This window comes from Sciurus carolinensis, chromosome 5 (assembly GCF_902686445.1).
Source record: "Sciurus carolinensis chromosome 5, mSciCar1.2, whole genome shotgun sequence".
Classification (NCBI taxonomy): Eukaryota; Metazoa; Chordata; class Mammalia; order Rodentia; family Sciuridae; genus Sciurus; species Sciurus carolinensis.
In genome coordinates, this window is record NC_062217.1 from 165,580,074 (window position 1) to 165,607,877 (window position 27,804).

The 27,804-nt window shown below is 36.3% G+C and overlaps 1 protein-coding gene and 1 non-coding gene across 6 annotated transcripts; both read right to left on the bottom strand.

Annotated features, from left to right (window-relative positions):
• Nucleotides 1-3,512: 3,512 nt before the first annotated feature.
• Nucleotides 3,513-23,155, bottom strand: Tial1 (TIA1 cytotoxic granule associated RNA binding protein like 1). Of its 5 annotated transcripts, none has more exons than XM_047552634.1 (13): nt 22,640-23,154; nt 19,954-20,015; nt 15,726-15,822; nt 10,388-10,537; nt 10,102-10,156; nt 9,857-9,944; nt 7,884-7,959; nt 6,251-6,359; nt 5,747-5,842; nt 5,560-5,644; nt 5,195-5,318; nt 4,722-4,861; nt 3,513-3,891 (listed from the first exon to the last, which is right to left on the bottom strand). In XM_047552634.1, exons 3-13 carry the CDS (start codon nt 15,735-15,737, stop codon nt 3,765-3,767), a joined length of 1,062 nt encoding a protein of 353 aa, XP_047408590.1. In that variant the 5' UTR covers nt 15,738-15,822; nt 19,954-20,015; nt 22,640-23,154; the 3' UTR covers nt 3,513-3,764. The 5 variants fall into 5 exon arrangements, with proteins under 5 accessions (XP_047408590.1, XP_047408591.1, XP_047408588.1 ...); XM_047552635.1 differs by having other exon boundaries at nt 10,388-10,486; nt 22,640-23,153; XM_047552632.1 differs by lacking the exon at nt 19,954-20,015 and having other exon boundaries at nt 22,640-23,155.
• Trnav-cac (transfer RNA valine (anticodon CAC)) lies at nt 12,680-12,753 on the bottom strand. Its single transcript has one exon. It is a non-coding gene; the product is annotated as a tRNA-Val (tRNA).
• Nucleotides 23,156-27,804: the final 4,649 nt, after the last annotated feature.

Below are 27,804 nucleotides of genomic sequence, written 5' to 3' on the forward strand. Positions count from 1 at the left end.
CCTCAGACCCTGAGTTTACAGGCATGTGCTACTGCAATCAGCAGAACAACATATTTTTAAAGTCATAATTATTCACATTATTTGTCTATTTAAAAAATGGAATAAACAGCAATCTAAATTATACTAACCTATATGAACATAGTTGCTAGGATATTTTATCACTAAACACACTTAAAATCTCACTCATTTGAACCACTTAAAGAGTAAATACAGGGGCTGGGGTTGTGGTTCAGTGGTAGAGTGCTTGCCTAGCATGTGTGAGGCACTGAGTTTGATCCTCAGCACCACATAAAAAATTAATAAAATGAAGTTTTAAAAAAGTAAATAAAGATTTTTAAAAACTAGTAAAAGGCTAAAAGTTTTTGCATCTTTCCGAACACCAAAAATGCAAGTTAATGTTTATAATGTATTAAGTAGAAGCCCACATGCTGGAAGACTTATTAGGCATACCTAATTCAAAAGTGTCTAACACAGCTAGGTAGGTTCAGTGTCACACACCTGTAATCCCAGCAACTCAGGAGGCTGAGGTAGGAGGACCACAAATTTGAGAATAGTCTGAGCAATTTAGACAGACCCTGTCTCAAAATAAAAAAAATAATAAAAATAAAAATTTCTGGGGATGTAGCTCAGTGAGAAAGCTCCCCTGGTCAATCCCCAACACCCAAAACAAAAACAAAAAAATCCCAAAAAACAAAAAGTCACAAGTGTCTAGATCCTTTATATTTTTTTCCCACTTTTTTGTTGTTTTGTTCGCTTGTTTGTGAAGCATGATTTTTACATAGACACTACCAAGGATCAACCTAGTTAAGCTAAAATGTTTCCCTATTTATGGACCCCAAACTAAAGAAATTTTCCTATAATTTTCAACAGAAAACACATTTGAGAAGGATACAAATTTCTATTCTCCCATATCGAGATTAAAATTTAATTCAACAAGGCTAATGGACATAAACAGAACGCAGAAATAAATCCTGAGTATATATGTACTTATCATACCTTACTGAACTTAAAACAAAATTGCTTATTTCATGTTAGGCTAAAGGTACAATTATGTAATAAACGACAATAAGAAAAAGCCACTTATCATATAGTCTAGTCTTTATTGAAAGACTTACTTTAACTGTGGTTTACAGCTTTGGCTTTAGTTGGCCAATCATTTTAGCCTCTCACTGCCAGTAGACATAAAAATCAAATGGGAATGGCATAGGGGAAATACTGGTAGAGATGACTTGAGCAAAGAAGATGGCAGGCAGAAATACATCATTAAAATAAATCTTGAAATAATTAAGAAATAAACATTTCTTTGCATGCCAAAGAATCTCTGCTGCTGGTTTTAATGAACATGGGAAAGAAAAGACAACGATTCTTAGGCTCAAACTGGATCAAAATAGCGCTGACTTCAATTTGTTATAAAATCGTAAGCTTGACAATTGTATTTTCTAAATGGTGTATCTTTCAGACAAGTAGTTTTATGTTTTAAAATTGTTTAATATGAGATAACTTCAATTAACTGATCATGAAATCTTGTTCTCATCCAGATTAAGATGGAGGACAATTCAGTCAACATGCTTACCATGGCAATATAACTAGTTTGGATAATTTAGTTAAATCACAGAAAATACAATCAGGAAACACCACAGGGATACTTAGCTGTTTGTTATCTCAATAAGCCACTTAATTTACTGGCAGAGGGGAAAAAAAAAAAAAACCTGGAAGTTTAATACGTTTTTACCAATTAAAAAGAGTCTTTAGTTGTTCAAGTTTCATAAATATTTATGAACATTTTAACTCAGGAACATAATTGATGTGTTCTCCCTAAAAATATAAAGTAACTTTTCAAAAAAAAAAAAAAATTTCCCCCAAGATAGTATGAGCAAAAGAAATAAAGCTATCTTTACTAATAAAAGAGTACAAGTGCAAAAGATGAGTATGGTGGTTAAAACTAAGGTACTTTAAAAAATTTGGCTCAAAGATGAACTTGAGAACCTGTGAATTTTTATCCTGAATATACACTTGGATATATTTTTAAATGGGGAAAGGAAGAAAGTAATACCAAAATAATTGTGGTCATCAATATATAAAAATCATCATTATTTTAAAGTTAATTATAAGATCTCAAAGGTTTATAAAATGGCAATTTGTGGATGCCAGTTGCATCATACTACTTAACCGTAAAAGGCTATTTTCTCATTTTGGTGCCCAGATCAACATTTTGAGTACATTGCCAAAACATTTGCACCCCCTAGCTGTCACAATTTAAACACGCAGGATTTTGTCTTTTTACATTCCTGCTTTATAGAAATTTGAGGCAGATTTTATCCACATATGCTGAAAAATACCTTGGAAGCAAACCTCAATCTTCTGCATATTTCCAGTTGATTCATTTACAAACTGCACACATACAACTCAAGCCTCTGTTCAGGCTCGTCATCCCATGCACACTCCCCACAAGGAAAAAAATTAATTAAAAATAAAAGTCACAACTTTGTGTACTATTTAAACTGAATATCCAATTATAAATTGGTACATCAAACTGTCTAAATAAGATGTTTTAGCAATCTCATTAAAAAAATTCTTGGGCAAAATATATCTAATTTTTAAAAACACCCCAAGATTTTTAAAAAACACTTGTGCTATACAACTTATAGGAACCTTGAAATTGTTTTACAGGTTTTAATCAAGGTATTTACATACCCAATAATGTAAAGCAAAGAACGAAAATCTAATTTCCAATGACATTTTAGAATGTACTAATCCATCAAAGACTTGTATTGAATTAAAATTAAGGCCTTTTCTGTGTAGTAATTTGTGTCATTTTAATTTTACATAGATAGCCAACCTTGGAAATGTCAGTCTTTAACATTCTTATCAATTCACTGCATTCAATGCAGTGGAGTGTGTTAAGTGTTACTTCAAAGAATTACATTGCTGCTACTTCTATGTTGAAGCATGCTTTTTAAACACTGTATTCAATATTTACAATGTATATCATTTAAACGTCATGTAAAAGCACAAGTATGACTGTCTGACTTTAATACAAACACCATACTTGGAATTTCTCCCCAAAATGAAATGTAATATACTACAGTTTTAATAACACTTTCTGAAGTTTTAAAAATATGTCTTAATGTGGACCAATGAACATTTTGCTCAAGTAACTCAGACAATGCTGTTCCTTATTTAGGTTGCAAAATTTCAGTCTGGCTTCAGTTTCTTTTAGGCATAAAGAAAGTAAATATTCCTCCAAAGCGACTCCAAAATCATGTATTTCTTCTGAATATCACTTTTTTTTCTGCTGACTTCAAATGTGGTCCACCTCAGGGTAGGGGAGGGGAGTATCAGGATTCAGGATGAACTTATGTGATTCCCAGTTTTTCAAGATCCTCCCTTTTTTGCTCTTTTAAAAACACAGTGAGTTAAAATACTGAACAGTAAGATAAAAATGGAATAGTATCTAAGAATCAAAATGTATTTACCCATTTCTCTTATTATATCAAAATTTGTAGTCAGAATTGTCTTTATTGACTTTATTTTAGTTTTTGTACACAAAGAAAAATCATGTTCATATCCATCATGAACAAAAACTTAAAAAGGCAGAACTAGAAGACATGTGTCCTTCACCAAAGCAAAGCTGTGCTAAAGGTTCCAAACATTTCAATTTTTAAAATAAATATTTTCATTTTCCGATGTCTACTTTCATGTCTTCAGAGTGTCACAGGAAATCGAAGCCTATCATGAATTACAATTTTGTTTAGAGTCCCAGCTCACTGTGTTTGGTAACTTGCCATACCATATCCAGCTTGGTTAGGAGGAGGTATTACAGGGGGAGGAGCTTGTCCTTGGGGAGGCTGAGCACCAAATCCACCCATCCAAGCAGCAGAAGGTGATTGACTTGGAAGAAAAAAAAAAAATCTTCAGCAAACACAAGACAAAAAAAAAAAAAAAAAAAAAAAAAAAAAATCATCTATACATTTATAGAAAAATCAATCAGTCCAATCACAGAATAAACAACTAGAAATCAACAAACTTACATCAAATAGATCAAAGAAATAAATGCTATGTATAGAATACACATCTCACTGTTAAAGTTTTGTTAGGACAACCATAATTAAGCATATCTCTGAAGAGTATCAAAAATGATTTAAAAAAAATAAGGATTGGACACATCATCTATCCAGCACAATGCATACATGATCTATGAACTTATAAGAAATTTTAAGCACTCTCAAGTTGGAAAGAATCTCAGAAGAAGGAACCAGTAAAAATAAAGGTCTGGGCTGGACTGGGGAAAAAACCTGGAAGCGACCAACCCACTCTGTCAACAACACTAAAAAGTAAGATATTTTATATCACATAATTTTAGGGATTTCTCACGCATGCCAAATGGCAAAAAATCATCAAATTTCCTAACATATCTAGACAAAAATCTTTTATATATACAAAATAAACAAACAAAAATATATTTAGAAAAGTAAGTCAAATTCTACCATCTGCTTACAAAGATAGGTCACACCAATTGTTATCCCAACTTCCCTTTCCATTTAGGTAAAGAGAAGTAATTTTTTAGCATCACAAATCACATTTCATTAGATTTGTTTCTATGTTTATAATCCAAGTAACTCAATGCACATAATTTAAATAGATTCTAAGAAAACACATTTTTAAATTTCTTTGGTCAGAACTATATCTGTGTCTACAATGGAAAAACCCAAATAACTTACTCTACTCCAAATCCTTGTTGATTCCATGGTTGTCCATATACTCCATAAGGCGGTACTTGCCACCCATTTGCCATATACTGTCCATACTGTTGTGGGTTTCCATATACTTGGCTCCACTGGCCCCACTGACTATAATCGACCTAGAAAAAAGCAAATTATTGTTTTAAGAAATAAGAAAGAAACACCGTATTTGAAGAAAGAGTGGGAGACAAGGAAGAGAAAAACTAAGTAAGCACCCTTATGTGAATAGGACTCTGTTATTTATCATTGTCTAAGTTTATTGGGGTGGTGACACCTGTGAAAAGAAAGTATTAAGATTCAGTTAATACCGCAAAATCAATTTTGAAATAGCATTAATACAATCAACTGAAAGTAGATATATGCTTTTATTTTATTTACTGTTTTAGTTTCCAAAGCTTGTATGTAGATATGTAAGATGGAACCTTAAAAAGTACTATGAAAAATCCAATTACCTGTTGGAAGTTTTTAGTCATATCAGGAGATTCTTTACCCCAATAGCATTTAACCACATGTCCTTCAATTGTAGTACCATTCACTGAAACAATGGCATGGGCTGCACTTTCATGAGTTGAAAATCTAAGAGAAAAAAATAACATTTGTCTTTATTTTTTAAGAACTAAAAGTACACAATACAGAAACTCATTGTTCATAACTACGAGTTGGTATTTTCCCTAAATTACATCATGTGGATAGTTAAAAGTCCTACATTATAAAAAAGTACAAATATAAAAACTGATTCCTTGACAGGATGAAGTAACCCAAGTGAAGGAATGAATCAAATGCAAGAGTAATAATAATATTACAGGTAGACTATTACCTGACAAATGAATAGCCCTTCTCTGGAAAAACTCTTATTTCCATAATTTGTCCAAATGGTGAAAATGTCTGTCTCATAAGCTGATCTATAAAACATACAAATATTTAAGGTTCACATATATCATAAAATTAATATTAATAATGATGAAACCCCACAAAGAAAGTGACTAGGAAAGCAAACACTGTACCTGTTAACCCAGAAGCAATTCCTCCACAGTACACAGTACAATTTTTTGGACTTGACTGGTTTACTACATCTTCAAATCTCAACTGCTTAGTGTTGTCTGCATGCAGAAAGAAAAGAAAAATGCTGACTGCTATACAATGTTATAAAATATCTTCTGGTCTGCAAGTGTAGCTCAGAGCATTTGCCTAGTAGGTGCAAAGTCCTGGGTTCGATGCTTAGCACCACACACACAGTCTTATTAATTACTATATACTGTTAAGATATGCCTCAAGGAAGAAGAAAATATGTTATCCTCAATACTATGATTTGATATAGATTTGATCATAAAAAATCAGGTGGTTCACATCTTCAAAAAAAATCAATCAAATCTCAATTGTTTTTGGATAATGAAATTCAAAACAAGTCTGCCAACACTAATTTAAATATTAAGAAACTAAATCTTGTATAGAAATAAGTGATTTGTGAATAATCAATAATCTTAACATCTGTGGCAGACATAACTTACTTTCTTGTGTACTTTTAGGTGCAGGTGGTTTGCGTGTGGCCCAATTGGTTCTGATTTGTCGGCCACCCAACCACTGACCTCCCATATGAACAATTGCATTTTCTGCATCCTATGGAAAAAAGAGAGAGAAAGAGCAATCACAAACAAAAATGAATGGTATATAAGGCCAATAATAAATAAATAAAAGTTGGCACTGTTGGATCCAATAAATCTCATCAGTAAATGAACTCACAATTGAAAACAAATGATTAATGATTTGAACCTGAATTAATCAAAATGCTAATTTTAATTTGACTGTAAAATTCTAGAATAGCATTATAAGTTGATGTAAAGGAACATTTATCATAATTGAAACTGAAATATGGAAAAAAAATCATAATCCTACTGATTACCCAAAATGCAGGTTTTAGTTTCTCAAATACACACATTTTAATAAAAAGGAAAACAGAAATCCCACAACACAAAGTAATCAAATATCTTAATTTTATAGTTGATTTATAATGTAATATTTACTGACGAAAAATTTAAAACAAAAACATTATGGTCTAAATTGCCTATCCTTCAAAATCTACACTGTTTTCTATTAGTCATAGAATTATGACTATGACATGAGATTTAAAACATTTTAAGACAGAGGCTTCTAAATTATTATTTGAAATGCTGAAAAATGAATACCAATAAAAAATAAGTTTAAGGGCCAGGGATGTAGCTCAGGGTGAGTTCAATTCCCAGCACCACAAAACAAAAAGGAAAAAGTTTAGATTATCCAAATCAATATGAACATGTGATTAGTTTATGAAAAGATAGAATATAACTTTGATAATTTTATCTTACCACTTCAATAAAATGTAGGTAATTTAAGTTGTTAAAACGGTTTCAAAACTATAGCCTACTTCATTATTGAATGTTACAATAGATACAAAAGCTTAGATATTTTGGTACCTCTTTCTTTAAAAAGTCACACAAAAATCAAGAGAAATTGCTTAAATCATTTGTGTGACTGCTGTAGTCATTAACATACCAGTTTTAAAAGTATGGATAATTTCAAAGAAAGAATTAAAACTGAGATCATGATTTAGACTGAATATAAGCTGGGCACAGTGGCATACACCTGGAATCCCTGGGACTTGGGAGGCTAAGGAAGGAGAATAACCAAATTTGAGGTCAGCCTCAGCAACTTAGTGAGACCATCAGTAACAGTGACAGCCTGACCAAAATAAAAATTAACAAGGACCTGGGTTCAATCCCCAGGATGCCCCTCACCAAAAAGAAAAAAAAAAAAAAAAGACGACTCAATGTAACTTACTTTCCCCCTCCAAATTCTCAGATTAGTTCATTTGTCCTTAATCTTAGGCTTTATTTCTAACACAATTTACCTTCACTAATGGACAAATGCAATCTTAATAACTGTTCTTAGAGTACAATCACCCTCTCTCTTCTCAGCTTTATGATTTACTTTCAGATTTATGAAAAAATAAGTTATACTCTATTATTAACACATGCAAAAAAATTTTATATAAAAGTTGAATTTGTAGTTAATATCCAAGCACTTTCAAATTTCAGTTACTATATATTAATTAATGACTAAATTTGGATAAAGATTAAAGATTTTAACTGAGTTGAAAGAACGTACCAGTTTGTTATAAAAAGATACAAAACCATAGCCTTTGGATTTTCCAGTTGCCATGTCTTTAACTACCCGGGCATCCCTGTGAAAAGAAGCACAGCTAAATGAGGGAAGTAAGAGTCATCCTCAAAATAAAAACTAAAAGGAACCACACACACTGTATTGTGAGCATTTTTTTAAAATAAAATTCCAGTTAGCCCTAATTAACTACAGCCATTCCTGAACTCTCCCTAATGCTTCTTTACCTGTTAGAAAAAAGCAGTAGGACAAAAACATGTAATAAACATGCAACCTAATCAAATAGCCTGTGCTTTCTAAACTAAATGCTCAAATTTGAAGCTTAATAGGAACAATAGTTTCCTTTTCTAATATTCTATTTGCTAGTGTCCTCTAAGATTTACTGATTCTATAAATTACTGTAACAATGCTAACTACTTTACCATGCAATCTCTAAATAGTTAAATGTCTTCTGCCTAGTGATACAAAATATATGAAATATTAAAAAATTGAAAAAGAGGAAAAAATAGGAATTAAAAAGGCATACATGGCCTGTTAACAGATTTCTTTATTTTTCTTGGTCAATTCTCTATCATCATTTTGGAGTTTGGGCAGCTGTAAATTTTGAAAAATTGACATTTTCAGAAATTTAAGAAAGGAGAATAAAAAACTAACAACAATGCTAAGCACACCAGTACGAAAACAACAAATTTACACAGAAATTTTAGTGAGTAAGTTAAAATGATTGGAAATATAGAACTCCACTGAATATAGAATGTTAAAATGTAAATACTAAAATATGTATATATAAATAATGTATAATAAGAATAAATAGAAATGAGAAAAAAAATCTACAACTGAGTTCCAGTGTGCACAGTTCCTTGCAGTTAGCCTTCAAGATCCTGTCCATTCTTATGAGCAATTCTGCAAAATAACCAGAATGCTATTACTTTTAATTGTGACTTGGACTTTAGAAAACTGCAGGTCTCAGGTATAAATAAAGATTGAAAAACAGCAACCTGTTATTTTTATACTGATTTTTAAAACAGTACTACTTACCACATTTAGATTAAAAAGCAAAGCAAATATCAAAATAGAAAATTAAGAATTAAATCTTTCCTTCAAATAAATTAAATCTATAGAACAACCAATTATAAGAGAAAAAAGTTGTTCTTAATTGAAACATTTCTGTAAAGTAGTACTAAAACGTTTAATTTACATCTACAGGAAATATATCAAATACACTGATTATAATTAGAAAGACAAACTGATAAATACTTTATAGAACTTGTAACCATTTTTAACTTTCCAATACAGTTGATCAAGTAACAGTAAAATTTGAGCATAAATTTTGTTAAATCAAACCATATTTGTCCCCTCACTAGCAGAATCAAATATCACTAACAAAAACCATCTATTAATTAATCCCACATTTATAATTCAGACATTAAACATTAATACTGTAATAGTACTACTTTTTACTTATAGCTTATTAAGATATCAAAACACATTTATTATTACATTTAAACATGAACATTTTCAATTTAACCACAATATATCCAAGGATTTACCTACTTCCCCCATTTATAAACTCCTCCAATGAAAGTTTAACACAGTATAATCACATTTGCTTTTTGTTAACCCATTTTTCTTAACCACCAAGTTGTGAAAACATTTGACAAAAAAGTTGAACTTTTTAAGTTTCACCACCTAAACATTTGCTTCAAAGATAACAAACAGAATCACTTAAATTTTTAAACATATTATACACAGGATTATATGAAAACAAGACCCCAAAACATTGAAATGACAGTAACATTTGCAACAACATCTACTCAAAAAACAAAACAAATCAAAAAAGAAAATCAAAAAACAAAAGAAAAATACACTAACTAGAGAAAGAAAATCTTAATTCCAATACAAGTTAATCATATACAATTTTGCCTATCACTGTTGAGTGTAGTACTGATTATGATACTTACGATATTTTACCAAAGGGGGCAAATGCTGATTTGATATCTTCTGTTGTAATTTCTGGACTCAAATCCCCAACAAACACATGGAAGTGATCTGAAATCAGAGTATTTGGTAATCAAATACTTAAGAAGTCAGCTACTAAACCTTTTTTAGGCAACACTTAAGGAGGAAAAAAACCCTAGTTAAGCTGGTAATGCTGCCAGGAAAATTTCAGAACTCTTCCACAGTAAAACGCAGCAGGAGTACTTACTGGAAGTATCTTTTTTCTGGCTACTTGGTGTTGTTGCCCAGTTTACTTTGACCTCCTAAAAATAAAGATTATATTTAATACAATTATTAGGCATGTCATTATGAATTTGTAACACTTACCACTTAATAAACCATTTATCAAGCAGGATTATTTTTGTAAAAGCACTAGGCTGAATAAAGCAAAACCATCACTCAGCAGTTGAATATCTGTTTAACATCTTGCTAAGAAAGAATATAAACATGCAAATATTATGTATTTACAAGGTGTCACCGTTCTATTACCTTACCTTTCCCAAAATTTTTCTCCCATTCATAGCAGCTAATGCAGCAGCTGCATCTCTGTGTTCATAAAATTCCACAAAGCAATATGGGTCATTGCTTGTATGCTGCAAAACAGAAAATCCAACAGAAGAGTTGACCCTTCTGCTATCGGGTTGCTGAGAAGAAAATCCAGGAAAAAACATTACTGATAGCTAGGAATGTACAAGGTGAGATTGCAAAAGCTTATGAAAACCTAAAACTAAAAAAAAAAAAAAAAAAAAAAAAACTTACAGCTAAACCTCATTTTGCATCTCACAAATCTCACAACACTGCTGTAGTCAAACAGAAAGCAGTACGGAATCATAATCATGAGTATTAAACTGAAATACAGAATTCTAGTGAAGTATGTTAAACATAAAATAGATTAGGCCAAATCAAACCTCAAACTCAGATTTGATGAGGACCACTCCTTATCACTGCTCTCCTCTTCCAGAGTTTTTTAAAAGGGATATATTCTATTCATGCATCATAATCCTTCATAAACTGTATTCCAGGACTTTTATCTTTTTATAAAACATAGAATTGGCAGGGCACGGTGGTGCATGCCTATAATTCTAGCGGCTCGGGAGGCCAAAGCAGAAGGATCTCAAGTTCAAAGCCAGCCTCAGTAAAAGTGAGGCACTAAGCAACTCAGTGAGACCCTATGTCTATGTAAAATACAAAATAGGGCTGGGGATGTGGCTCAGTCACATGGGTTGAGTGCCCCTGAGTTCAATCCCCAGTACCAAAAAAAAAAAAACAAAACAAAGAAACAAACAAAAAAAAACCATAATTGAATCAACTTTATAAACCTCTCCTCCTGATCAAAACTGGTATTACAAATAGTAAGTGTTTTTGTACTACTACTGGATTATATGTATTCCTTTTCTGGATAAGAATAACAACAGAAAAATGCAATCTTCCAAGCCAGTCTAAGGTACTGGAGAATCTACATACTTTGAACATGGTCTTGGCCCAGAAAATATACTAGTGAACTTCGAAAATGACTGCCGAAAATGTGTCTGAATAAAATGTTCCAATATTACAGGACAGTGTGAGGGTATACACAGAAGTAGCACACTTGCCTGGCATGCACTAGGTCCTGCATTTACCCCACCCTCTGCCAAAAACAAAACAAAACAAAAAAAAAAAAACCAAGGGGGCGGGAGGAGGATCCAGGATAAAGCTATATTCTGTCATCACAAAAACACCAATATACAAAAATCTTTGTTAAATATATGCTCGGTAGTTGGCAAATACTTATTTGAAAAGAGGGTGAGAAAGTAGTGCTACCTAACGACAAAAATAAAAATTCATGCAACCTATATTAGATAGCACAACTGTAAAAATAATTTTTTATGTAAGATTAAAAACATTCATTACTCTTCAGTATAAAATGCCCTAAAATATAACATTTAAAATGTGGAATTCTGGGCTGACCCTTAGGGGATAAAAATACCAGATAAAATAAAGACCTTTACAACAACCACTGTTTATCATTCCAGGAAAGTTTTAGAAGATCCAAAATAAGATGTCTAAACAACAATGACAAAGCAACCAGAGGCAATTCCTTGAGGGGAAAAAAGTGGGATCATTAACACTGACAAGAAAACTATGGGCTCTCACACAAGATCCTACTGTCACAGTCACGTGAACACTGTTCTTAAGAGGTAGAGAAAAGAAATGGGGAGTAAGACTCCAAATAGAAATACACACTTAAGTTCCTCTTGTGAAAGAGTTAACATTCATCAGAAACATTATCTGATGGATTTAAAAGTAAATTACAAAATTAAAGTTGTGCCGGTCCATTTTTCCTTCTACTCCTCTCTCTTTGGCCCTGATAGTCTCTAAGGGAAACACTAGATAATTATGGCAAAATACATGGGGGTCCAATGGTAGAACTATGAAAATCACACAGGCTTTAAAAAACTAGTCTATTCATGCACACTGATATCAAATTTATCTAACTAGTAGTAAGCCACATCCCTGTGTGAATACACTGCACAAGGAGTGGTTCATGTCCTGGTCAGGATAGCAAGAAACTTCATCATACTACTCAGAACTGCAAGCATTTAAAAACTTTTAAATTGTTTACTTCTGGAATTTTCCATTTAATATTTTTGGACCAAGGTTGACTACAGGTAGCTGAAACTAAGGAAAGCAAAATCACAGATAAGGAAAGAAAACTGTACACATGTATTTAAATATTCACAATACACATATGCTGATATCATCTAAAGCACTACTGAATTTTTTTTTTTTTTTTTTTTTTTTTTTTTTTGTGGTGCTGGGGATTGAACCCAGGGCCTTGTGCTTGTGAGGCAAGCACTCTACCAACTGAGCTACATCCCCAGCCCACACTACTGATTTTTTAAGTCAAATCCTGTGTCTGAGATGGTGTTAAAATTATTTAATGTTTGCCTTAATATATTTTACTTTATTATATAGGAAAATCTAGAACCTATGATAATATCTAAAGTTAAAAAACCATAAAACTAAGGTGAAAAAAGATTTTTCATATACTGAAATAAAATCTATGAAGGGAAAATAAATGCCTACATGAAATATTCTGTATTGTCCATGTCCTTTATAAGCTTCCCATTTATACCACTACCAAGTGACACTCTAATCAACAGTTAGGTCCTTACCTTAATTAGTGTTATCATCTATTTTTGTTGGATGACATAAATGTCAAGACAGAAATATGAAGTTTTATATTTACAAGTTCAAATCTAGGAGTTCTAGAATATGGATAAGCTGTAAAAATTCATTTCAAGTCTCTCCAACCCTCAAATGGCTGTATGTACATATAGGATTTTTTTTTTAAAACTATTAAAATATTTATCAAATGCTTCTCAAAAAATTTTTAGACTCTTTCTACTTTCTTATATGCCATTCTCCTATACCCCCTCCTATAAGCTTCCAACCCAAGCTCGTCTCTGAGACTAGCTCACCAATGACTCTGGGTCACCTCTATGACCACTTTTCTATTTTCATCTTGACTTCCAGAAAGAATTCAAAATAGCTGACCACTACCTTCCTTCCTCTAAACATTCTCTTCTCTTCAACCTACCATATACTCAGTTTTCCTGTTTCCTCATGAGATCTTTCTTAAGGTAATTCTTCCTTAACTCAAAGTCAGAATGTAACTCCAAATTCTGAGCTGTTCCAGGCTCCAGGCCTCAGACCTTAATCCCTCTACTCTTCTCTGCTGTCACTCTCTCTAGATGATCTCCAATGGTCCCATGGCTTCAAATACTGCTACAAGATTCAAGACTGGTCTCTCCAGAGTTTCAAATCAGTATATCCAACTGCCCATAATAATGTTCATTTAGATAGCTGATACACAAATTTACCACTGCCAAAATAGAATGCTCAATTCTCACCAATCTCCATGCATCCTGTGCCCTGCTCAGTCATCCCCATTTTGGTAAATAGCATTACCACCCACATAATTGCACTAACGAGAACTTTAGGGTCTCTCCTAATTTCTTCCTTTCCCTTATATCCCACAGCCAATCCAGTTCTACTGATTCTACCTTCAAAATATATTACAAATTTTATCTACTCTTATTTTTATCCGCCACACTCTAAAGCACAAGAACCCATCACTTCTCACCTAGATTAGTAAACCCAGTTGCTTTCTCTCCTCCTTCGCTTGCCTCCTACAATCCTTCTTTATACAACAATCTTGACACAGAGTAATCTTAAAAATGCAAATCAGAGCACTTCGTTCCCTTGCTAAAACCCTCCCCAGGTCTGCCACTGCAATCTACACTCTGTCATGGCCCATACCGCCCTGTGTGATTCTGAATCCTGCTTACCTTATTAGATTTGTTTCCCACCACTTATTCTCCATCACTCACCATACTGCAGTCATCCTGGTCTTTGGTTCCATAACACAACAAGCTCATTACCAACTCGAGGACTTTGTATTTGCTTTTCCTCTGCCTTCAGCTCTTACCGTGGACGGGTACCATCTTGTTTGTTATTCAGCTCAAAGAGGTGACATCTTCCCTCACCTAGCCTACATAACACCAACCCTCCAATCATCATAGAACTGTATCATTCTCATTATGGCTCTTATCCCTATTTGCCTGGAAACATCCTTTGTCTGGCTCTCCATTATATGACCAGGGTCTTGAAGAGTGCCTAGTGCAAAGTAGACTTTTGATTAATGAAAAGATGAATGAATAAAGTCAGGAAGGAAAGAAGGAAAATATACCAGCACAGAACAATAACTGTAGTGAGTTAAGAAAGATCAAAAGGCCAACGTATTTTATAGGTTTTTAATAGTTCCCCAATTCACGATAAAATACCAACTCCTTACACAGTTTCTGACATCTTAACAACTAATCCCATTTTAAACTCCAACTGTGCTACTACTGAATACAGATTTCTAACAAAAAACAGACTTGTATTCCCTCTCCCACCACCACTGTTTTTTCTCTTATAAGCACTCATGCTCATCTACCAGCCTGGGCCAACATTCTTCTAACTAGAATTGCTTCTTCCCCAAATTCCTTTCAGATCAGCTCCTATAATCTTTTTTTAGGTTTCAGCCTATACATATCCTTGCTTCCAAAGCATTTATTATTTTATATTCTAAGTACCTGTTAAGTTCTCTGTTTCCCTACTAAGCTGTGAAATACTAAGGGGCTAAGAACTGTCTTATTCACTACTGTATCCCTAGCACTTACCGTAGAATCTGGTACATAGTAGTCAAAAAAAAAAAAAAGTAAATAAACAAACAGAAAGAAGAAAAGAAAAACTAAAATGTGAGTCACTGAGTATTACTACAGTCTTACTGAATCCAGGGTCTGCACATGCCCCCCTCAACAAAATTATTATTCTAACAATTTAAATGCCTAGCTACATAAAGTTGTGTAATCATTAATATTTACTGAAGATGCACGCAACACGTTGCTTTACTATGTACATAATAACCTAATGTTCTTTCACATCACCAATTCCTGAAGTTTAAATGAATGCTATCTAAATTATTAACACTCTGAAATTATACAATATACCATCAAGTTCTTCACCATTCTGAGATAAGCTGCTTACAAGCAAAATCACCTGGAGATAACTACATCACAAAGTATGATTGTGTTAGAGTAACAAACACCACAGAAACTTTACCCTCCCAAGTAAGACTCCATTCTAAGCCTCATTTACCAGCCAAATCAAATAAGTCACTGATTTCTCTACCAGAATAACCTGAGGCTTAAAATAAAATTTAAAAAATGATACTAATCAGTCAACAAATCTCAAAATGTTGGACATCATGCCAATTGACAGCACATATAACTGGGAAGATCTTACCTCTGTTATCATTTTACAGCTTTTACAGGGTCCGATCTGACTGAATAACTGAAGTATAAGGACTTCTGTCACATCTCTGGAGAGGTTACCTACGTATCTGAATGAGAAAAAAAAATACATTATCAATTTACCTTTAGCTCTGGCTCTATATGTTATCATTTAATTTATCACCTTTTATTTCAACTTAACTTCCTGTGTCTTCAATAAAAATTTTCAAAGTAACCTGACCCTTATTAAGGTAAGATTAACTCTTATTAAGGAAAGCAACAATTGTTCCTGCCCACTAAAACATCAATTCAAAAGACATTGTAAAGAACAAACCAATATGATCTTACACCCCAAATGTATATTATATTATATTCTATACTCTGTATCATTTTATCATCTTATTCTACTTGTTAAAAATTTAAACCAGTCTCATGATAACTACAATTTCTAATTCAAAGTAATTCATAGCATAGACACAAATATGACAAATACTAAAACACCTGATCATAAAAAAGGTATTAGAGATATAGTGGATTCATTTTAAAGTGCCAACCAAGGCAATTACATGAACAAAGAACAGAGTTGAGTAAAGTTACAGCAAAACACAAAGAATGAAGGAGTTTTGTTTTGGTGTTGGCTAAATAAAACTATTTGCAAATGGTATATCTTCATTGCTTTGTTTTAGGAGAACAGGGTAAACTAATAAGATTTTTCTGGTCAAAAATACATCTGAGATGGGTGTAGGGACACACTCCCATAAAACCAGCTGTTCAGGAGACTTAGGGAGGAAGATCACACGTTCAAGGTCAGGCTGGGCAACTTAACAAGACCCTGTGTCAAAATAAAATAAAAAGAACTGGGGGTGTAGCTCAATGGTAGAGCTCTTGCCTAGTATGCACAAACCACTGGGTTTAATGCCCAGTACCTACACACACACACACACACACACACAAATAAGTGAATAAAGCAGAATCAACAAAAAAATATATATCTATGCAGGTAACAAATAAAGCAAATTTCTTTAGAAATTCAGAGGAAAATTGAGAACAATTCAGATATACTGTTGACTATGGATATTTAAAGATACGGGATTTTTTTTGCAGATTACAAATCGAACACACATATTTTGTATAAATTTTTTAAATGAAGAAAAATGACTACTTCACGACCAAGAGATAACCACTTTGACTTATGTTTGGCACCACTGATTTAACTCAGTAAACTGCCAAACTTTTTAAGTATTTCTGGTACTCAGCAAGTAGTTGCTGAAACTTATATCTGTCAAGAACAAACTCATAAACTAAAAAGTACTTGTAAAATTTAACATAGTTTCTTCTGGAAAGTAAAAGGACAAGTAAGTTTTATTTTTCACCAATAATATATAACATCTGGAAACTGAGTACCAAGACCAAAAGAATCTTTGCAACATAGTTGCCACATTAAATACATAACTGCTTTAAGATGGAATACACTAAAAGGGAAAAACAGACTGAGAAAGCTAAGGATAATTAAAAAAAAAAAAAAAAAGCAAAATGCAATTAAGAACAAGTAGCAATTTTCCAGTTAAGAATTTCACTGCAATAGATACTAATAACCTTAGGACACATATTCTAAAACTGAAATATAAGTCCAATGTTACTTAAATAGAAGATCAAACCAGGTGACAAACTGGTTTAGGTCCAGGATGCCATTTTTTTCCTTATAATTAAAGTGGAGTCAAGCCCTCCGTAGGCCAGCAGGACTTATTTTTTCCACCAGTAGTGAAAGGTTCTAGAATTATGAGTTAGCCATAGACAACTGCCTGTCCTTTTTTTTCTTTTCTTTTGTAATTTGTAGGAGTTTGTGATTCTGTATCCATGGAATACTTTTTCTTTTCCTTTTTTTTTTTTTTTAAACAAGAGAGATCTATCTATAAGAAAAATGAACAAGTTATGTTAATATGTTCATCTAACTTAAAGGGCTAGTTAGCTCATTTATAAAAGAAAAGAAGAGCCAGGCATGGTGGCACATGCCTGTGATCCCAGCAACTTGGAAGGCTGAGGCAGGAGGATCACAAGTTCGAGGAAGCCTCAGCAACTTAGCAAGGCCCTAAGCAACTTAATGAGACCCTGTCTCAAAATAAAAAATAAAAAGGGCTGGGGATGGGGCTCAGTGGTAAAGCACTCCTGGGTTAAATCCCCAGTACCAAAAGAAAAAAAACAAAGAATGTGTAAGACTGATTTGCACACATTGAAGGTAGCTACAAAATTAAAATAGAATTATCATTTTAATGTACTATATTTTAAATGATTTATATAATTTTTAATTTGCATTACTGTTTAAACATCCATTTTCTCAGGAAAAACTGCATGAACATTAATTAATGTGCATTTCTAATACTGATGTCAAACATCAAAACACTAACACCTAAGTTTAGAATGCCCTAAAATACTTTTCAAAAATCTAGTTTTTAGGTTTCCTATTTTTCAATGATCTCCACTATGAGTTAAGCGGTAAAGCAGGAAACTAAATTTCAAAAACTAACATGAAAGGCCTTCCATAACAACATGTAAAACATCTTAATTTACCAGGATAAAAAGAACATAATTCACTATATAGTTTTCCCTAAATTTTACCCAAATTTCAGACTACCTTTTCTTTTACTCAGAATTCTATAATTCACGCATTTACATATGCCTTCATGCATTAATACTTAATAGAGGCACAGTTCATAGCTTTTAAAATACTGTACTACACTGCATAAGTACCTTTACATTATTATAAAATAATCTGTCCTGAAATAAATACTAATAAGACAAATTTCAATCGTTGACCTAGTAAGATCATCTTTTGGGAGTTTATTAAAATATTTCTTTTCTTTTCAAATGACAGCTGCTACCCTTCACTTTCTCTTGTGATTGTGAAGTAGTCAACATATTCTAAAATTTCAAGTTTTTAAACATATAATTTCTACTTGAAGAACCTATATAAAACAACAACAAAAAATTGAGTTCTTATAGTAAGAGGTCAATTCAAAAGAGAGAACAATTAAGAAATTCCAAAAGGGTTTTTAACTCAATGAAAAAAATAAAAGGCATACCTTACACTCTATTTTGTCTTCTAAGAACAGGAACTGAAGTATTAAAAACTGAAAATGATACCTTTATCCCTAACATTAGGGTTAAAATCCAATTTGAGACTAGAAAGTTGGCAGTTTGACAGTGGACAGAAGTTCACATTGCCAAACTACTTCCTATGTCCAACCGGGCAGAATTTTAGGTAAAGAACATCATGGCCTTGCAGAAGACTAATGACAGTTTTTCAACACTGAATGTGCTCTCTCTGAAAAGAGTAACCCTACCAAGGCTAAAATTACCAGCAGTTTTACAGAAAATACTATGGTTATATTTCCATAAAAGTAACATTTTTGCTTTTGTTCTTGACAAGTTCCTATACAAGAGATTTTGCAACAATATCCTTTAAAAGACCTCTAATGAACTGTTCAATTTGTCAGTATTTGGAAGGAGGTAGGAGGGAGGAAAGGTGCAGGTGGTACTGTTGAATTGACCATCTATTTATAAGGGACACACACACACACACACACACACACACACACTTAAAAAAAAAAAAAAGATTGATTAAATTGAATGAGGGGATTGATTACAGCCACAATTTAGCCAAATCCATGGTATAGCTACTCAATTTTATAACTAGATTTTATAGTAGTTTCTTTTGCTGTGTTCTTAGATGTTCATATTATACTCTAAATCATAGGTTTCCTCTTTTTGAATATCAGGAAGAACCAACAGTCTCAAAGGATGACATTACATAACATGATTATTATTATCCCAGATCCACAATTCCTATTGATTTGGGTGCAACAAATAGCTGAGTAAAATAAACTATAATGGAACATTAATGTAATTTACTGTCATATTATAGATTCAGATATACCATGGATCAAATCAATGCACTATAAAAAAACGCACAAGCCTAAAAAGTGTGTCCTAAAACGTGTGTCCACTTTCAAACACCAGTATTACACAGCATGATCTTGTTTATTTTTTAAGATCACAAGTTATCCAATACATAATACCCCAAAATAAATGTTAAATGAGAATGAAAAACATCAAACAACAGTCCTTTAAAGCAACTATAAGACAAACAGAACTTTAAGCTCAACATCAAAGCAATTCTATACCATTTAAATACCATCAAATAAATTAGTAATACTGTAGGTAATGAATATTTAAAGACCTACCTAGGCTATAAACACCATATTGTTTTCTGAAGATAGAACCATATGTCTTAGCTTGTGTGTGTCTGCAGGAAAAAAACCTCACTAGTAACACACAGGCATTTTAAGGAAAACAGGTTAAGATAAGTTTTGTTAAGAGTACATTCTTTAAAAACATACTAGCCAATTGAAAAGCTCATCCATAGATCACAAGGCATCTCCATAACTAAAACCAAACCTTACTAGATAACAACCTCTAAAATGTTCAGTTTCCATCACATTACTTATATCTAAAAGAGCCCTTTGAGGGGAAATATTTAAAACGTATACTTTTTCAAACTATTATGCATCATTTTTATTAAATGCTGGTAAAAATCTGAATTGTGAAACATTTGCTTTTATCTCAGGATTTTACATTTGAAGATTTAAATATATATATATATATATAAATCAACTGCACAAGGTATGACAATACTCTGCCTATAATTTAAATCAATCAGGACTATTAAAAAAGGACTTAAACTAATTTAATGAAAAAATATAATCATTGTAAAATGTTTATGAAGTACCTCTTATGTTCCCGGCAGTGAACTAAGTGCTTGAAGGGTAAGACCTAGGAAGATGTAGCAGTCCTTGTCTTAAAAAAACAACAAAAAGCCTTCCCATGGAGGAGAGTGGGAGAAGGAAAAAGGAATAAAAAAGAAGAGTAGTAAACATGTACTACATAAAGGAACAACAGAGCTTAAGATTTTTATTTACTCTTCTGCATATGTCACATTTTTAGATAAATATAATTGACAACTTAAGTGTGTTTCAGAGAAAGGGCGAGAATAGAGAAGGTAGTGGTAGGAAATAAGTAACAAAAAATTAGCATATTAGTCTACTGGAGAAGGCATAATGGAGGTGAAAGTAAGGCAGATGCAAAGATAACTATATGAATGAAAGATTGAAAAAGCACATTATTTAGTAGGACAAAACCAGGAATTCCTCTTCTAAGGAACAAATGATACAATTAATGAGACATTAACCATAAGAAATTACCAATTATTCACTAGTTATTATGATGCAATGATGACATTTTGGATATTTTAGATACAATGTAACTGTTACCTTCCTTAAATACATGATAGCTAGGCCCTAAATCTAACTTTCCCAGATGCTAACTACCAAGCTTTGGCTTTGACAGATGTTGAGGACAAATTTTAAGTTTGTCCCAATTCTCTTTTCTGAGAAGAGAAGGCAAAAATGGAAAACAACACAAAACACAAAAAAGTTCTATGAAGCAAGTTTTTCATTCAGGCATTGGATGTGTTTAAATAGGCCTTAAATTCCCAAAACAGGCTGGCAAGTACTTCAGAGTAAAATATTAAAAGAAATAGGAACAAAAAGAAAGTACAAGGTGGAAAAAATAATCTGTATCAAGATTGCACGGAGAAGTCTACCTTCTTTATGGAGCGTACTTTCTTTGGTAGGAGTCAAGTTCTGAGAAGCTAGTCAAACTTCCTAGGTGCCCATCCACCTTCATCTATTCCCCAAAAAGTACTTTCCCCAACAGATAACCCAGCCAAGTGAACTCTGATCATATCAATACCCAGCAGAGGCAAGAGAAGCAAAAGAGAGACTGGACTCCTTGTAACTCAAGGTAGGAGAACTGGGCCTCAGAGGCTGGCAACGCCAAAGGTGATCAATTTAAACACTGAATTAGAAATAACTAAGAGAGAGAGAGAGAGAGAGGAGAGAAGAAAAAGAGTGCCACATTATTCGAAAAGAAATGTAATTGCTGAGTCATCACTCTTCATTAGAAAAGGAAGGAAACTCGAATTAGGAGATTGGAAAATGAAATTCATTCATTAGATTGGGCTTGTGCAAAATGCAACAGCAAGACCGAAGAAGCGCCCCAAAACACGCATCATCGTATAGCGAAGAAGACATTATTTTATCCGATTCTGGACTCGACAACACAAATTAGGAAGCGGCAACACCAAACAGCAAAAGGAGCGTTTTTAACAACTGGTTGTCAGTTTGGCGGAGGGCGCGCTCAAAGTAAACTTCGCTATCCGAGAAGGGAGCGATGCTCAGGCGGCAAGAGGCATTCCTTTTGCACTTCAAAAGTAGCGGGCGCTGGGCGGGTGTTTCTGACAGCGTGGGCGGGGGCACGTGGGGCAGAAAGAGACAAGGGGCTCCAGTGGCTGAAGAGTGTCTGGCTTCCTCCGAGAGCTCAGATCGGGAGAAGAGCCGGGAGCGACTCAAGCTGGGGACGTGGAGGGCGTGAGTGCTAATTCCTCCCGGCCCGCAAGGGATGCAGCGACGGTCCCACCCCCAGTCCCACCCCCACCAGGCCCAGCCCCCGTGGGGACCGGCAGCTCCCGGCCCAGCCCAGGGCCCCCAAGCACAGGGGGAGCAGAAGCTCTCCCGGGCCTGACAGCCTCAGCGGGCGCAGAAGCCAGGCCTAGGGAAGGTGCGCGAAGAAGGGCGCGAGAGGAAAAGGTCGGGACAAGCCTCGGACCCCAGGAAGTGACCGTGTTTGGGGGAAGGGAGGGCTTCCTTCCCTAGGAAAGGGACAGATGAGGAATGCACTTCGCGTCCACGCCGCCCCGGCCAGGGAGCCGCCAGAGTCCCGGCTGCGGCCCCCTGTCTCCTGCTCCCTCCCTTAGCGTCCCGCGGTGCCCGGGCCTCTTGGCTCCCGGCACCCCCGGTCTCGGGTACTCACAGAGTCCGGGGCTGTCCGTCGTCTTCCATCATGGTGGGTGCGACGGAGCGATCCCGGGACAAGGGGGAGGGCAGGGCTGGGGAGGGGAGGGGGTGGGGAGGAAGGGGAGGGGGGCTCCGGGCACCGGCTGGGGACAGAGGAAAAGGCACCGAACCCTGCTCTCGGGCTTTCTCCCCCCAGCCCGCTCCGGACACTGCGCTCCAACCAGGAGGAGCAGGAGGAGGAGGAGGATGAACAAAATGGCCGCCGCCACCAGCCAGGCAGGAAACGGGGCAGGGCGCAGGCGCGGCCCGCCAGGTCACCGCTCAGGCCAGCCGCGACGGCCTGCCCCGGGAGAGCTGAGGGGGCAGAAAGCCAGGCCGCGGAGCAAGCCCTGTGCCCGGTCACGGCGGACCCCGTCGTCGCCGAGGGCCTGCCTGCCGTCCGTCCGACTGAACCCCAGCCAGCTCCAGCAGAGATCTGGCAAAAAGAGAAACGCCGTGAAGTGAAGTCTCTGGGAATCGCGGTCCTGGGAAGGAGCGAGGGAAGCACTTTCCAGGAGACTTCTGGGAACTGTAGTCCGAAGGAGACCCCGCGCCGCGCCGGGACGCGCAGGAGAGACTTCTGGGTAGTGTAGTCGTACGTGAGGGCGTGCGGCCACCAGGAAGTCGGCGTGCCGGGAGGGGAGGGAAGAGAACAAGCGACGGCAAAAGGCGGGCCGGCCGAGTAGGAGAGGCGTTGTCCGGGAAGTGAACTACAAGTCCCATCGTGCCTCGCGCTGGGGGCGGCTTCGGGACGGCTCCAGGCATCTTAAGGCCCATCTGTTGGCCGGGCGTGAGCGTCGGCTCCGCCTCCGTCCTGGCCGAGAGCGGTTTCTTCAACTGCGGCTCAGGCGCTGCGCTGTCTCCGCGTGGTGTCGGAGCCAGCAGGCCCTGCTGGCCCTCTTCTGGCAGTCAGAACGGCTGGCCCGCGATCATCAACCGCCAACTCGCGCCGGGCCCGAGAGAGGCGGGCCTGGCGAGGACCCGGCGGGGATCTGCGGACCGCGGGCTCCCCTGGGGCCAGTCGCGTCCTTGAGGCACCTTTTCCTGCAAATAGGAACTCCTAGCTTAGGTAGGCTGGTAGGTTGCTTTATGTTTCGGAGGTCTCGCTACCTTCCGTGTCATCGGATTAGGGGTGAGAAGAGCAGCGGTCCATTTAAATGACTTGCCCTCCGACCGCCTTATTTCATTGTTGAAGTAAAAGTCCTTTAACAAATGCATAGATTTAAGGTTGTGTTTACACACATCGGCCATGTGGGGGAAGAAAGTGTTGCATGAAGAACTGGAAAGCCACGTTCAAACTAGCTCTGCAGCACACGCGCGCGCGCACACACGCACGTTCCCGGTGAGATTTTACCCCTCAGCACCGTCAGGGAAAAAGCACACAATTTGTACCTGCTCTTGTGGACTAGTGAAGGATGGTAGTGAAGAAAGGACTTTCAGACTTTCGCCTGACCTGAACGTTCCCAGTTAACAGGGTTGGTTCTGAGGACCTCTGCACAAGGCTGTGCTGCAAATGATACAAATCTTGTAGGCACCATCAGCCATGCAGCAACACATGGTACTGTCAATTGGGGAAGGGTATTTTAACCTGGAGGACTTCATAGAACCATTAACAGAGGAGTCGAGCCCCCTAAGAGTCAATGGGAATAGCTGAAGGATTCAGAGGTCAACATCCTTGGCTAAAACGTCTGGGTCTGGGAATGGGAGTGTTGGCAGCAGCGTGGAGTTGGTATTTAGAGCTAGAGATGTAGACGTGGGCCTGTAGAACCATGTTGTCAAGGATCTATTCCATGCTGAGGAGCTGAAGCTTTATCTTCCAAGCAGTAAGGAACCATTCAAAAGTTGGATGCAGCTATTTATTTGCAGCTATTTAACTTGGATCTAGGTATATAATCCAATTCATTGACCAATGCCTAGGCCAATGTATTAGTTTTCTGTTGCCATATTTCGAGACTTTGAAACAACATGAATTTATGACCTGATAATTCTGGAGGTTAGAAAGTCCAAATTCAGTTTCATCGGGTTAAAATGAAGGTGTTGACAGGGCTGGTTGGCTTTTCCAGTTTCTAAAGGCTTCCTGATTGACTCCTAATCCCTTTCTCCATCTTCAAAAACTGTAGCATATGTTCTTACCTTCATTGCTCTTTTTCCGGCAGGTCCTCCTGCCTCCCTTTATTATTTACAATGATCTTAGGTGATTTTTTTTTTTTTTTTTTTTTTTTTTTTTTTTTTTTTTTTTGGTACTGGGGATTGAACTCAGGGGCACTTTATCACTTTACCACTGAGCCACATCCCCAGTCCTATTTTGTATTTTATTTAGAGACAGGGTTTCACTGAGTTGCTTACCACCTCACCATTGCTGAGGCTAGCTTTGAACTCACAATCCTATCTCGGCCTCCCGAGCCACTGAGATTACAGGCGTGAACCACCACACCCGGCTTAGGTGATTATTTTGGACCAGTATAATTTCTCCATCTGAAGGACCTCAATTGAATCTGCAGAGTTCCCTTTTATATACAAAACATTCAGCTGAGAGCAGTGGCACATGTCTGCGATCCCAGTGACTCAGGAGGCTAAGCAGGAGGGTTCCAAGTTTGAGGCCAGCCTCGGCAACTTTTTTAAAGAAATGTTATCCTTTATATATCTATTTATACATTTTGCGGTACTGGGTGCCAAATCCAGGGCCTTGCACATGCTAGGCAAGTGCTGAATCACTAAGCTACATCTCTAGCCCAAGATAGCAATTTGGTGAGACCCCCCAACCAATTTATCCAGACCCTATCTCAGAAAGGGCTGGGGATGAGATCAGTGATAAAGCATCTCTAGGCTTAATCCTCATTACCAAAAAAAAAAAAAAATTCACATGTTCTGGGGATTAGGACACAGACATCTTCGATGGGCCATTATCAGTTTACCTCACCTCACTGTTATTAATTTAGGAACTTAATGTAATAGCTGCAAACCTTATGATAACTTATGATAGCAATTTACATCTAAAGGTATGGTATGTGTCACACACACACACTACTTACTAATTTATGCCCCTCACCTGGGGTAACCATCATCCTGCATACTTGTTTATTTATTTATTGCAGTACTGGGGATTTCACCCATAGGCACTCTACCACTAAGCTAAATTCCCAGCCTTTTTTTTTTTTTTGAGACAAGATCTCTCTAAATGTTGAGGCTGGCCTTGAACTTGAAATCCTCCTGTCTCAGCCTCCTGAATTACTGGAATTATAGGTATGTACCACTGTGCGTGGCTCTTCATCTTGTCTTTACTATTTCTTGCTTTCCTTTTACAGAATTGTGTTACATTTATGTATAGTCTTTTAAAAAGTTGTATGTACATGTATATTTAAATCATCTTTAACTTAATAAAAACATGCCCACCACACATCTATTAGAATGTCTAAAAATTTAAAACACTGAAAACATCAAATGCTGGTAAGGACTTAAAGCAGCAGGAACTCTCATTCATGCAGGTGGAAACCACTTTGGAAGTTTGTCATTTTCTTACAAAGCTAAACATAAGTCCTAGGTATTTACCAAATGACTTTATCTTAGTTTTCTGTTGCTATAACAAAATACCTGACACTGGGTACTTGTTAAAAACAGATGTCAATTTAGCTTACAGTTTGGAAGCTGAAAGTTCAAGATAGAGTAGCCTTGTCCGTTTGGCCTCTGATGGGTCCCTGGTGACTGTAGTACAACATGGCAGACTGGATCACAATGGAAGTACACAAGAGTAAATAATTGCATGGTTAAGATAGGAAGTCAGAGGGATTCATTGGCCAGGTTCACTCTTTTTATAACAATCTACTTTCATAGAAACTAGGTAGGAACCCAAGAGTACTACATTAATTCTTTCCAAGAGCAGTGCCTCCAGTAACCTAAATGTCTTTCAGTAGGTCGGACTTCTTAAAGGTTCCACCACCTTTTAAGATCACCACATTGAGGACCAGCACATGACCCTTTTGGGGGACACCCTCAAGCCATAGCAGGGCTGAATATATGTCCACATAAAACCCTGCACACAAATGTTTATAGTGGCTTTATTTGGAATTGCCCAAAGTTGGAAGTAATCACAATGTCCTTGGATAAATGAATGAACGAACTCTGGTACAATGTGGTACATCCATATAGCAGAACACTGTTCAGTGATAACAAGATATAAACTATCACACTACAAAATGACATGGAGGAATCTTAAAAGCATATTGTTAAGTGGGGAAAAAAAGCCAATCTGAAAAGGCCATTAATCATGTGACATTCTGAAAAACGCAATACTACAGACAAAAAAAAAAAAAAAAAATCAGTAGATGCCAAGGGTTTAGGGGGAACAGAGGATAATCAGATCACTGCATTTTTAAGGTGGTAAAATTTCTGAGTGATACTGTAATGGCAGATACATGCTTCTGTCAAAACCCAAAAAACTGCATAAGGAAGAGTGTGGATCCTAATGTAAACAAAGACATAATAAAAATGTATCAATATGGGTTCATCAATTGTAACAAATGTGCCACACTAACAAAATGGTAATAGTGAGGGAAACTACATGATTGTGGTGTTGGGGTAGAACAGAGGGTTGTCCCTTCCCACACATCATAACATGTCATGAAAGACACCCCTAAAACAGAGATGGTTAATAAGAGACAAGAATAATAAATTAACTGGCATAAGTATGAGAGTCATGCAAAATAGAAAACTGAAAAGTAGCGACCAGATTGTTGGAATTTATATAGAGGCTTAGAGCTTCTTGCCGCTGGTCTTAAGGCAAGTAATGAAAGAGCGAGGGAAGGAAACTGGACCTCAGAGAAAGGTTGTCATCTTATGCAGGTAGTCTTCCAGGTAGCAGCCATCAGAAGACCACCTATGGTAATTACTCTGCCTGGACCAGGTGTCAGACCCAAATCCCTTCGTCATGTCCAAGGGACATGGGCAGGTGGGAGGTGGTAATCAGAAAAGCCTCTGTTTGCATCTCCTGTTTACCCATGTAGATGTAAATTTCTTCTTGCAAAGGGACAGCTTTTCAGGGCCCTTCATGTGTCTGTATAGAATAGCAAGCAATTTAAAACTTATGAATTGTTTATTTCTGGAAATTTCCATGTGATATTTTCAGTCCATGGTTGACCGTTACTA

Excerpts from the sequence above, each read along its gene's own strand:
- Tial1 (XM_047552632.1), bottom strand. The coding sequence starts at position 22,671 with ATGATGGAAGACGACGGACAGCCCCGGACTCT. Across the intron at positions 9,945-10,101 it reads CCAGAAAAAAGATACTTCCA|ATCACTTCCATGTGTTTGTT; the intron begins GTAAGTACTCCT and ends CTCTGATTTCAG. Across the intron at positions 5,319-5,559 it reads AAGGGCTATTCATTTGTCAG|ATTTTCAACTCATGAAAGTG; the intron begins GTAATAGTCTAC and ends TTTTTCTCTTAG.